Source organism: Salvelinus namaycush, chromosome 30 (genome assembly GCF_016432855.1).
Source record: "Salvelinus namaycush isolate Seneca chromosome 30, SaNama_1.0, whole genome shotgun sequence".
NCBI classification, from domain to species: Eukaryota; Metazoa; Chordata; class Actinopteri; order Salmoniformes; family Salmonidae; genus Salvelinus; species Salvelinus namaycush.
The window spans coordinates 24,608,557-24,621,578 of record NC_052336.1 but is presented as its reverse complement, the minus strand read 5'-3'; the positions used below and the strand labels follow the sequence as shown (position 1 = coordinate 24,621,578).

Genomic DNA, 13,022 nt, shown 5'->3' with positions numbered 1-13,022 from the left:
GCTGAAATGTGCACAGGGGTACTGCGGGCAGTTTTAGCACAGATATAATACACAGTGCAGTGCTGGTGCTGCTGCCTCCGGATGCCTGTCTCTCATTATGGCATCACGCCTGTGAGCCTTATCCCATTTGTTCTGGTTCTGTCTTCATTCAGGACAGGAGGCTGAAGGGTTGGCGGATGCTCTGATAGGCGTGATGATGTGAGCCAACCAATGAGTGCTCCCTGACACGCCATCGGAGGACAATATGATAACACATACACAGATATACAGCCTTCTTTATTTAGCTGTACATGGTATGGAGGAGAGAGCTCTTTAGGCATCGAGTTTAGCTTCAGACTTTTGGCTGTGATATGTCTTGGCTCCGATAAGATGCTTTTTAGATAAGCTTTCAATGGCACAACCTATGAAATACAATGGCAGGGATACATCTACAAGACCCAAGGATCAATATTCTGTCAAGTATTGTTGTACATCGTACAGATCAATTGCAAGATGCATCTTAACTATATGTTACTGTCAATGTCGTAGATCATTGGCTCTTTCACTGTGTGTGTGTGCTTGCGTGCACGGTTATGTTAGGTTATGATGGATATAAGTAAGGCTATAGTTCTTAATGATGCCCGGTATAGCTCCTGCACCACCGCTGTTCCAATAATCACACATACACCATTTTGTAACAACAACAACAAAAAAGGTTTATAATTATTTCACCCAACAGAATAGAAGGCATGTTTCTCATTTAAACTGGTAATTACTATTTCCTATCTTAACTAGCTGATTTCAAGCTTCACGTAATTGCTTTTTAATGAGGTGTGTGTGTGAGCTAGTGTGTTTGCCTATTATTTCAACACTTTGATTAAATTGTTTTTACCTGTTCCACCCGTATTAGATTGTCCTTTTGTGAAAAATAACGGTGCAAATCATTGACATTGGAATGTTTTTCCTTTGCAGCCTGGGTACTCCTTATTCTGATAGAAGAGGGATTTGCTCTGGCACAGAGAACTAAAGGTGCGTCTCCTGTTGTCATATTATGGGGGAATAATTGGTCACGTTGTTGCACATAAAACATGTTCACTGGCAGCAGCACAACAAATTGATCTAATCCCATACATATCCCAATTCAAACATGGTCTTGATTCTCTTCACTGTCTTTTCTCAGAGTCCTTTTCTCAGAATGAAGGCAGTCCCCCTCAGAATCTTAACGAATGTGGCACCTGGGTCCGCAACATCAACGGGGGAGTCTTCACGTCCCCCAACTACCCCAACACATACCCCCCTAACAAGGAGTGTGTTTACATCTTGGAAGGTACATGTCCGTTTCTGCCCGCTCAAACGAAAATGGCCTCAGCAATGCCTTAGAACCTGGATAACAGCTGCTTATTGGTTTGTCGCAATTTTAACAGCCTGTAAGTCACTATATGCGTCTTATCAGAGTCATGTCATCCAAAAGTCCAAAACCTATATTTTTATGGTAAAACTCAGTCCAGTCGAAGTAGGCTGCAGGAACTGATAGTGTGATTTCGTCAGTCGGAGATAAATTGAAGACTTAGTGAAGCTCAAGGGCTCCCCCTGTGGAGACATCAACTAGCATAGCCATAGAACCTACCTTGACAAAACGGCATTGACAATCCAAATGATCAATGTGCATGTACAATGAGCAGGGCTAAACGACGCCAATTCTCCGAGATCATCATGACTCAAACCCAATAATGAATGGTATCGCTCATCTCCAAAGGTCATAGGAGGGTGAGTCACTCAATACTGATCAGTCAGACATGTCAGTCAACCTGGTTTATATTTCACAATTTATGGCTTGTTGACTGCATTCCAGAGACTTGTCTCTCAGATGATGGGACTCTTGGTTAGCGATTTGTGTATTTATTTGATTGTTTCAGTCTGTTGTATTGAGTTATCCAGCTAAGCTATATGTGGTATGTATGTAGCTACTTTTAACTGAGAGCTCTTGTTTCTAGTCCTTACCAAGGGAAATATACATGTGATTTAGTGTTCTGATAACAGTACTGCCGGTTTGGCTAAATCTGTACGGTAGGCTTCCGTCATTTATTCCTGTTTAAAATAGTGGCATTACTGCTTCCCACATACCTTGGAAGTACAGCTAATTTGTTTCGGTGTGTGTGTGCCGGCGGTGACATGGTTTGTGTCAGTGTGGGCGAGCTAGTGACATGATTTGTCTTTACGTGTGTGTCTGAGCTGTGACATCGTCATTTAAATGGTGGTATCATTTGTTTCAGTTCAAAGGCATTACCCGCTCTTATCAATTTTCCTACCGTTTGACATTTTAGCATTGCAGGCAGTCTGATGCATATGTAATTCATCTATGAAGACAGGAATTAGCTAGCTTTTAATAAAAATGGTATGTGCAAGTGGTCGTCATGTTGATTCTGGGAGGCTACTTGAGCCAGTCATGTGGGGTGTGATTTACAGGACATGAACTTCGAAACTCAAATGTATGGTTGAAGTTTTGTGTTTTGGTTCAGAACCTGCAAGGAAACATGCCGACATGTCAAGTCGTGCCAAGTCCTGTATGTATGCATCAGCACATGTGCATTAGTGTAAGGGCTGAACTTCGGCAATATGGATTGAATCGAGCACTAAGCTTGGCTACCTTTGTGTATTTATGCAGGCGTCCATAAACTGGCTGTGCATATGAGTAGAAAACAGGAGTTTAGCTGTTACCAGATTTTTAAACAAGTTTGTGTGCAGACTGAGTCCCTGCTGTACTGGTAAACACAGTCCATGGAGCAAAGCCTTTTAGCAAAAACAAAGCCCAACACACCCCTCCTCCTCTTCCTCTCTCACCTCCTCCAGCTCTCCCACGTCAAAGAATCCAGTTGGCCTTTGATAAGAACTACTACATGGAGCCCTCCTTCGAGTGCCGGTTTGATCACATCGAGGTACGGGACGGTCCGTTCGGCTTCTCACCGATCATCGACCGCTTCTGTGGGTCGAAGAACCCAGGCCTGGTCACCTCCACGGGCCGTTTCATGTGGATCAAGTTCACCAGCGACGAGGAGCTGGAGGGTGTTGGGTTCCGTATCAAATACACCTTTATAGCAGGTACACGTTCTCAGTTAGAGCTAGCCTACTGGGCATATCCTCATTACATACACAGTCACAGGTGTGGATAATAAGGACTACAGCACATCCACAGATTCACTGTCAAAGGCCTCATTTTACTTGTTTGTTACCATCCAATTGTGTATATACTTAGACACTGAAATCAGCGTCTCACATCGGGTCACAGATATTAGCTCCCAATGGTCTTCCCCAGTTTATCTGACTTCCTTCAATGGGATCTTATCACTTTTCTTTACTCATTAATTCCAGCTCTGTGGATCAAGACTTATGTGCTTTTCTGTTTATAATTTCAGACCCAGATTTTCATCTGCACGTGGGTGGACTGTTAAACCCGATTCCAGGTAAGCGCTTCAATATTTCACCGGTTTGTCCGATTTGAAGAGCTCTGTGCTCTAAAGCTTACTGGGTGCTATCTTTCACTGACACATGCTCTCTCACACACAGAGACACATCTCTTTCTCCTTTCTCTCTCCTCTCTCCTCTCTCTCTCTCTCTCTCTCTCTCTCTCTCTCCCTCTCTAACATCTCTCTTGTTTCTTTGTTCACGTTTTTCTATCTCTTCCCTTATGCTCACCTTTCCTTCTTCTGCAATCCTTCTCTTATCCATAACCCCCTTCCCCTGTCCTCCACCTTTCTCTCTTCTCAGATTGTCAGTTTGAGGTTGGTGGCTATGATGGTGTTATCCGCTCCAGTCAGGTAGAAGAGGAGGATAAGATTAAGACTGGTGATGCTCTGGACTGTATCTGGACCATCCGCGCTCCTCCTCAGTCCAAGGTGAACATCTTGTTGCCCCGCTCCTTCTCTCCAGTGGCTAAATGGGTCATCACGTCACTCACGGCAGAGGTCCAGCCACTGGAAACACACCCATTGATTAGAACACAGGAGACTGGGAGTAAGACACACCAGTCCCCTGACCCTCTCTCTGCTGTGGAAACAAAATTAGCAGTAGCATAACCAGGGCAGCAGGTATTAGGCCAATAACGCAGAAAATAGAATCGGCAGTACTGGGAATGAAGCTAAAAGCAGTCACTTGATGTCTGCAGTCTTACGAGTTCAAATGTGCTAAAGAGGCTGGATTGTTCCGGGCTGAATTCACAATGTGCTCTCTAGAACGATACAGAGACAGCTTTGGTATTGACAGAATGTTAAGATTAGAGCCTATTAGGGGGCCAAGCATAAATCTTGTGCTCAAAAGATTTAGTTCTACAACTATTCATCTGATGTCAATGATTCCCGGTGGTTGTGTGCTGTACAATTGCGCTAAGCCTACCAGGATGAGTATGAGTCTATTATCCTTCAGTACCAATATCCCTTTATAAATGCTTCAATTTTCACTTAATTTGGGTTTCATTTCTTTCTGAATGGCAGCAGAGTAGCCATGGTTCTGTGTTGTAACGTGGCGATTTCTGGCTGTAGATTTTCATTCGCTTCCTGGAATACCAGATGGAGCACTCCAACGAGTGCAACAAGAACTTTGTGGCAGTGTACGACGGCAGCAGTGCCATCGAAAACCTAAAGGCCAAGTTCTGCAGCACCGTGGCTAATGACGTCATGCTAACCAACGGGGTGGGAGTGGTGAGGATGTGGGCCGACGAGAAGAGCCGACTCAGCCGCTTCCAGATGCTCTTCACCTCATTTGTCGACCGTGAGTGTTCTCCTTCATTCATCAAAAATCTTACTTGCGGTTATTGTGGGCCATCTAAATCAAGAGTTAATTTGGAGATAAATAATTACGATCAGTCTGGGTACTTTATCAATTGGCAGGTCCTCTTGTCTCCTTATTTTTTTATTCTCACAATTTAGTGGTCAGTATTTTCTCCAGACACACAGCAGATTTATGAAAGGTTGGAAGAGATAGATGAGGCCAACTGCCCATGATTCTTCTTGATTTATTGACGACGTCACATCCTCTGAATAGTAAACAACTGACTGACATTGAACTCTCATTTTAGAAATGGAAAGTTAATTAAAGTGGCATACTAAGCAGTGATATTGCAAATTCTTTTCCCCCGTCTTTGCTGAGTACCTCAAAGAAAATGACAAGTTATTGATATGCTTGTACTGGCCATAATTATGGGTCATCATTCACAATGGACAAATGGGATTTATCTTCCATTGAGGAATGGAAAAGCTGACTCATTTGTCATTATTATTATGTCATTATCAGAATCACTGCATAAAGCATCAGATGTGGTTCAAAGGTTGTATGTAAATTACAGAACATTTCCACGGAAGAAACAGTTGAAGACTTTTATTCCAAAACACGATATCCATTTTCAGAAATGTTAGTAAATGTTCTTTTTTTTGTTTGTTTAACCCTTTACACTCGTGGCCTACATGGATAGGGCTATATTTAAATGTTTCTTAGGCTTTCACAAGGAAATTCAGAGAAACAGATAGTAATTTTGGTGCGTGTATAAAGGAGTCCTGAGTGCATTTAGGTGCGTGTTCTGCGGCAAATGTTCTTCACAATAGACAAACATGAGCTCATTCTGTTCAGAACAACCCAGAGTATGACACCATGTCACCTAGTAACTGTACATCAAACATAAAGATCATGAATGTTGACACTATATATGACATGAGTGTTATGATATGGAAATGTCAAGTGCACATTTGGACTCAGGTGTTTGCCATGTTTGTATGACATCATAGCTGTATTTATTGTAATCCTCAGCGTCTAATCTTTCAAAATACATTGGTCATCTTAATTGATCGCATTTTCCTCACTCAGACAACAAAAATGTGCAAAAGTTGCCCAATTAGCGGGAAGGATGAGGGAGACTTCTTGTCGCGTGCAGTGCTCAAGTTCAGAACGACTGTCAGTCAAAACCCATACAGCACTGTGAAGCGCAGAGCCGGACCTCTGAAGTTAAACATAGCATGTTACTGTACAGCCACTGCGTTCTAATTTAGGTGCTTATCAGTGTCCAAATCTGCCATTCTCAACCCGTAAACGGGTATGAGTGTAAAGGGCTTCAGAACTTCTGAAATAAATTGGTGTGTACAAATGATACATTTGTGACATTATTTTCAAAAATGATATATATGTATGTATGTGTGTGTGTGTGTGTATATACATACACAGTTGAAGTCGGAAGTTTACATACACTTAGGTTGGAGTCATTAAAACTTGTTTTTCAACCACTCCACAAATTTCTTGTTAACAAACTATAGTTTTGGCAAGTCGGTTAGGACATCTACTTTGTGCATGACACAAGTAATTTTTCCAACAATTGTTTACAGACAGATTATTTCACTTATAATTCACTGTATCACAATTCCAGTGGGTCAGAAGTTTACATACACTAAGTTGACTGTGCCTTTAAACAGCTTGGAAAATTCCAGAAAATTATATCATGGCTTTAGAAGCTTCTGATAGGCTAATTGACATCATTTGAGTCAATTGGAAGTGTACCTGTGGATGTATTTCAAGGCCTACCTTCAAACTCATTGCCTCTTTGCTTGACATCATGGGAAAATCTAAATATATATATATTTTTTATTTATTTCACCTTTATTTAACCAGGTAGGCTAGTTGAGAACAAGTTCTCATTTGCAACTGCGACCTGGCCAAGATAAAGCAAAGCAGTTTGACACGTACAACAACACAGAGTTACACATGGAGTAAGACAAACATATAGTCAATAATAGAGTAGAAAAGGTCTATATACAGTATGTGCAAATGAGGTAGGATAAGGGAGGTAAGGCAATAAATAGGCCATGGTGGCAAAGTAGTTACAATATAGCAATTAAACACTGGAATGGTAGATGTGCAGAAGATGAATGTGCAAGTAGAGATACTGGGGTGCAAAGGTGCAAAGGTGCAAGATAAATAAATACAGTATGGGGATGAGGTAGTTGGATGGGCTATTTACAGATGGGCTATGTACAGGTGCAGTGATCTGTGAGCTGTTCTGACAGCTGGTGCTTAAAGCTGATGAGGGAGATATGTGTCTCCAGCTTCAGTGATTTTTGCAGTTTGTTCCAGTCATTGGCAGCAGAGAACTGGAAGGAAAGGCGGCCAAAGGAAGAATTAGCTTTGGGGGTGACCAGTGAGATATACCTGCTGGAGCACGTGCTACGGGTGGGTGCTGCTATGGTGACCAGTGAGCTGAGATAAGGCGGGGCTTTACCTAGTAGAGACTTGTAGATGACCTGGAGCCAGTGGGTTTGGTGTCGAGTATGAAGTGAGGGCCAGCCAACGAGAGCTTACAGGTCGCAGTGGTGGGTAGTATATGGGGCTTTGGTGACAAAACGGATGGCACTGTGATAGACTGCATCCAATTTGTTGAGTAGTGTTGGAGGCTATTTTGAAAATTGACATCATTTGAGTCAATTGGAGGTGTACCTGTGGATGTATTTCAAGGCCTAACTTCAAACTCAGTGCCTCTTTGCTTGACATCATGGGAAAATCAAAAGAAATCAGCCAAGACCTCTTAAAATAATTGTAGACCTCCACAAGTCTGGTTAATCCTTGGGAGCAATTTCCAAATGCCTGAAGGTACCATGTTCATCTGTATAAACACCATGGGACCACGCAGCTGTCATACCGCTCAGGAAGACGCATTCTGTCTCCTAGCGATGAACGTACTTTGGTGCGAAAAGTGCAAATCAATCCCAAAACAGCAAAGGACCTTGTGAAGATGCTGGAGGAAATGGATACAAAAGTATCTATATCCACAGTAAAACGAGTCCGATATCGACATAACCTGAAAGGCCGCTCAGCACTGCTCCAAAATCGCCATAAAAAAGCCAGACTACGGTTTGCAACTGCACACGGGGACAAAGATCGTACTTTTTGGAGAAATGTCCTCTGGTCTGATGATACAAAAATAGAACTGTTTGGCCATAATGACCATCGTTATCTTTGGAGGAAAAAGGGGGATGCTTGCAAGCCAAAGAACACCATCCCAACTGTGAAGCACGGGGGTGGCAGCATCATGTTTTGGGGGTGCTTTGCTGCAAGAGGGACTGGTGCATGTCACAAAATAGATGGCATCATGAGGATGGAAAATGATGTGGATATATTGAAGCAACATCTCAAGACATCAGTCAGGAAGTTAAAGCTTGGTCGCAAATGGGTCTTCCAAATGGACAATGACCCCAAGCATACTTCCAAAGTTGTGGCAAAATGGCTTAAGGACAACAAAGTCAAGGTATTGGAGTGGCCATCACAAAGCCCTGACCTCAATCCTATAGAAAATGTGTGGGCAGAACTGGAAAAAGCGTGTGCGAGCAAGGAGGCCTACAAACCTGACTCAGTGACACCAGCTCTGTCAGGAGGAATGGGCCAAAATTCACCCAACTTATTGTGGGAAGCTTGTGGAAGGCTACCCAAAATGTTTGATCCCAGTTAAACAATTAAAAGGCAATGCTACCAAATACTAATTGTAAAATTCTAAAAGTAAACTTCTGACCCACTGGGAATGTGATGAAAGAAATAAAAGCTGAAATAAATCATTCTCTCTACTATTATTCTGACATTTCACATTCTTAAAATAAAGTGGTTATCCTAACTGACCTAGGACAGGGAATTTTTTACTAGGATTAAATGTCAGGAGTTGTGAAACTGAGTTTAAATGCATTTGGCTAAGGTATGTAAACTTCAGACTTAAACTGTATATAATAAACATACAGTACCAGTCAAAAGTCTGGACACACCTACAGTACCACTTTATTTTTACTATTTTCTACATTGTAGAATAATAGTGAAGACATCAAAATTATTAATTTAACACATATGGAATCATGTAGTAACCAAAAAAGTGTTAAACACATCAAAATATATTTTAGATTCTTCAAAGTAGCCACCCTTTGGCTTGATGACAGCTTTGCACACTCTTGGCATTCTCTCAACCAGCTTCACCTGGAATGCTTTTCCAACAGTCTTGAAGGAGTTCCCTCATATGCTGAGCACTTGTTGGCTGCTTTTCCTTCACTCTGCAGTCCAACTCATCCCAAACCATTTCAATTTGTTAGATGTCGGGGAATTGTGGAGGCCATGTCATCTGATGCAGCACTCCATCACGCTCCTTCTTGGTAAAATAGCCCTTACATAGCCTGGAGGTGTGTTTTGGGTCATTGTCCTGTTGAAAAAAAAATTATAGTCTCACTAAGCGCAAACCAGATGGGATGGCGTATCACTGCAGAATTATGTGGTAGCCATGCTGGTTAAATGTGCCTTGAATTCTAAATAAATCACAGACAGTGTCACCAGAGAAGCACCGTCACACCTCCTCCTTCATGCTTCACGTTGGGAACCACACATGCGGAGATCATCCGTTCATCTACTCTGCGTCTCACAAAGACAGGGCGGTTGGAACCAAAAATCTCAAATTTGGACTCATCAAACCAAAGGACAGATTTCTACCGGTATAATGTCTATTGCTCGTGTTGTATTTCTGATCAATTTTATGTTATTTTAATGGACCAAAAAAATTGCTTTTCTTTCAAAAACAAGGACATTTCTAAGTGGCCCCAAACTTTTGAACGGTAGTGTATATAAAACAGTAATATGAGATTTGGGCTTTGGTCAAAAGTAGTGCACTATATAGGGACTTGGGTGCCCTGTGGAACAAGGCCTAACACTAACCAAACATTAGCATTATAGCATTAGGTTCGATTTATGATGGGTTTAATTGATATGTTAAATATACAGGATACAAACATTCCATTCCAGCTAAACAATGGATATATAGTGTTTTGCAACACAACCCATTTTAATAAACATCTCAAATCTATTAATTAAAATTCTGAGAAGAGTAATATTTTACACACACATAGGCACCCATAACCATTAATTTCTCATGAAAAAACACTAATGTGAAGAATTAGTCGATATAGCACTTTGGAAATAATCTCTTCAGTTGTTCCTCCACCACACTGTAATAGTTTAACTAAATGCCTGAATAATCAGAGATATATTAATTCCTGTATTCATTTTGGATATCGTTTTTTTATTCCCATCACGCAGCACTTCATTACCTTTTAAATTCAACAGAGATGTTTTTTAAGAGAGCTCTTAAACATTCTGATGCATATTAAAAAAGATCACATTTTTCATAGTGTTTGTCTTGCATTTCAAATTCATGTTGTCCCAATGTCATAGACCGGGGTTCAATTAAAGGACAAAACAGAGACATTCATCTTAGTAATCAGTCAAGGCACTTTTACCTGGACCATCACCTTGGATATTTTAGTCCTTATCCATCTCAGAACACCATTGACACGCAGAGAGAGTACTGTGCATCATCATTTTCATTACCTCTGTGGTTCTGGGCTCTCTCAAGGGGAACTGTGAAGATGGGGAACACGAACCAGCACTGACACCCAGAGAGAGAACAAGCTTTTTGAAGGCGAGAGATGTCTAATCAGTTTGGAAGTGAGCGCATAGTCAGGGGAACTCTAGGCACTCAACGGGAGACGAAGGCGTGTTATGACCCCTTCATCCCGCTGTCAGAACTGCTTAGCCTCGCGGCAGTGGAGGGGAATGGTTTGGTGCTCGGCAACAGGCCCTAAACAGCGTGTATGTGTCAGGGGTGCGGTGGGACCTGGTGGGGGCTTGTGTCTACCTTTCTGTAGTACTGTCTGATTGGGGTTTGAGGTGTGGGGGGGGGGGGGGGGATTTGGGATGGCAAGCTGCTCAGATCTCTGATCTAGAATGGTGGGAGAGGAGCGGCGGGGGGTGGGGGGGGGTGGGGAATGTGTGGCGGGGGGGCATCCTGTTAGGACCCACAGAACCAGCCTCGCACATCCATCTCCTGGGCCCAGCAGCCACATTTAATTTACCAGCCTTCTTGGCTGTCTCGTGACTAGCCTTGTAAGAGCTAGTTTAGTCAGGAGTCTCAGCGCGCCTGGCCATCTGTGCCTCGTGATGGCCGTCTAAATTGATTTGCTGCACTCCATACTCTACGCTGTTTTTTTTCACTCTGCATGGTTGCTAGGAGAAGCAGCCATTTCAATTGCCGATCATGTCATGCAAGCTGTAAATGATGATGTATGGTTTCAAGTTGCAGACATCTAGCGTTTATTGCAGTAGTTTTCATCTTTAATAACTTTACCTTGTCTTGTTTCAGCCCCATGCAATAGCAACACATTTTTTTGCCATAGCAACATGTGCATCAATAACTCCTTGGTGTGTAATGGGGTTCAGAACTGTGTCTACCCCTGGGATGAGAACCATTGTAAGGGTGAGTGAAAATTTAATTTCCTATTGTATACTTTTAATCATTTAGTACTTTTATCACGTGGTAAATTGACTTGCGACAACCAAACCATTATAGTAGACTTACTGTTTTTTTCCGCTTCACAGAGAAGAAATCCAATGGCCTGTTCCATCAGATCACTAATACCCACGGCATGGTGATCGGCGTGTCCTCAGGCGTTGTTTTAGTCCTACTCATCATCTCCATCCTGGTCCAGATGAAGCAGCCCAGGAAGAAGTTGGTAGCACGCCGGCCAGTCTTCAACAAGGCTGGCTTCCAGGAAGTCTTTGACCCTCCCCACTACGAGCTCTTCTCCCTCCGTGACAAGGAGATCTCCTCTGACCTGGCCGACCTATCAGAGGAGCTGGAGAGCTACCACAAGCTGCGCCGCTCCTCCACCACGTCGCGCTGTGTCCACGAGCACCATTGTGGCTTGCAGGCCTCGGGGGGCAGCATGAAGCAGAGCCGCACCACCCTCAGCTCCATGGAGCTCTCCTACCACAACGACTTCTCCAAGCCCCCGCCCATGAAGACCTTTAACAGCACCTATAAGAAAAGCTGCTACGGCTACAAACAGACTCACGATTGCGCCGAGAAGGTCATTGAAGACCGCGTCATGGAGGAGATCCCCTGTGAGATCTACGTCCGCGGCGGAGCGGCCGGGCCAAGTGCTGGGCCAGGAGGCTGTGGCACCCTCAGCTCCCGCAACGGGGGCCGCAATAACACCAGCATCGTCGACCCCCAGCAGCGCTCAATGTCCATGGACTTCTAGGTGAAGATGGAAGAGGGGGAAGAAAAAGAGGAGAGGAACCTTACTCAAGTTTATTTTCTGGTTTTCCTTCTTTTGATCAGTTTAATAGGGAGGACTTTCGCATGCAGATTCAGCCTTTCCCCTGTATGCTCAAAATAACGTGACACTGCCACACAGAGAAACAGAGTCAGATGAAAATGACTTGACTGTTTACTGTATTTACATTCATTCACATGTCAAGCACATATATTATGCTTCTCATAACTTATTTTCGTCTTTATTTTCATCTATGTACTGTATATTAAAACCAGAGTATCAAGCTTCATGTTGTTGCTTTTAACCCATTCATTTGATATTGTTTGATTTGATAAAAATGTGCATATATGATGACAATGATGTGATGCAGGTTATGATTACCACACACACATCCAGAGCCCCAACGAATATTCTATGTCTTGAGGCCCCAACGAATATTCTATGTCTTGAGGGAACACAGTAAATATACATTCAGAAGTGGCAGATTTTCATGTAGGATATCTAGACAGAGGAATAGATGTGTTTTCTGTGTGCTTTTTAACATTTTGGTTCCATTTGGGGATTTTGAGTTCAGATTCGGACTATGGTGGTGAACCCAGAGAGTATAAAACAGGGGGAATCTATAAAGGGATTGGGATGCCCACACAAACACACCTGGTACAGGGTTGAGTTTCCATGTACTTTTTAAATGATAGATAAAAGGGTCATTCGGGAGTTGATGATAAATTCAGAGTGATGTGAGAAAGTAGCCTAAATAGACTAGCAACTTTTAATTCAGCAACGTTGATATACCTGAATGGTGGAATAAGGACTACACAGATGAGATTTTGTCTTCTGATCTGATGTTTAAAACAGACAGACATGGGCCACCATTTATTATTTCAATCACTGGTTGTAGGATTTCATTGTTTCATTAAAAGAGACCTTACT

The 13,022-nt window shown here is 42.6% G+C and overlaps 1 protein-coding gene across 1 annotated transcript; it reads left to right on the top strand.

Annotated features, from left to right (window-relative positions):
* Positions 1–935: 935 nt before the first annotated feature.
* Positions 936–13,022, top strand: LOC120025072 (neuropilin and tolloid-like protein 2; the record flags this gene model as incomplete). The annotated part of the gene is made up of 8 exons (XM_038969507.1): positions 936–1,008; positions 1,160–1,306; positions 2,830–3,078; positions 3,393–3,440; positions 3,745–3,872; positions 4,515–4,743; positions 11,177–11,290; positions 11,413–13,022. Coding segments are annotated over 8 exons (1,653 nt in total), but the record flags the coding sequence as incomplete, so codon positions are not given.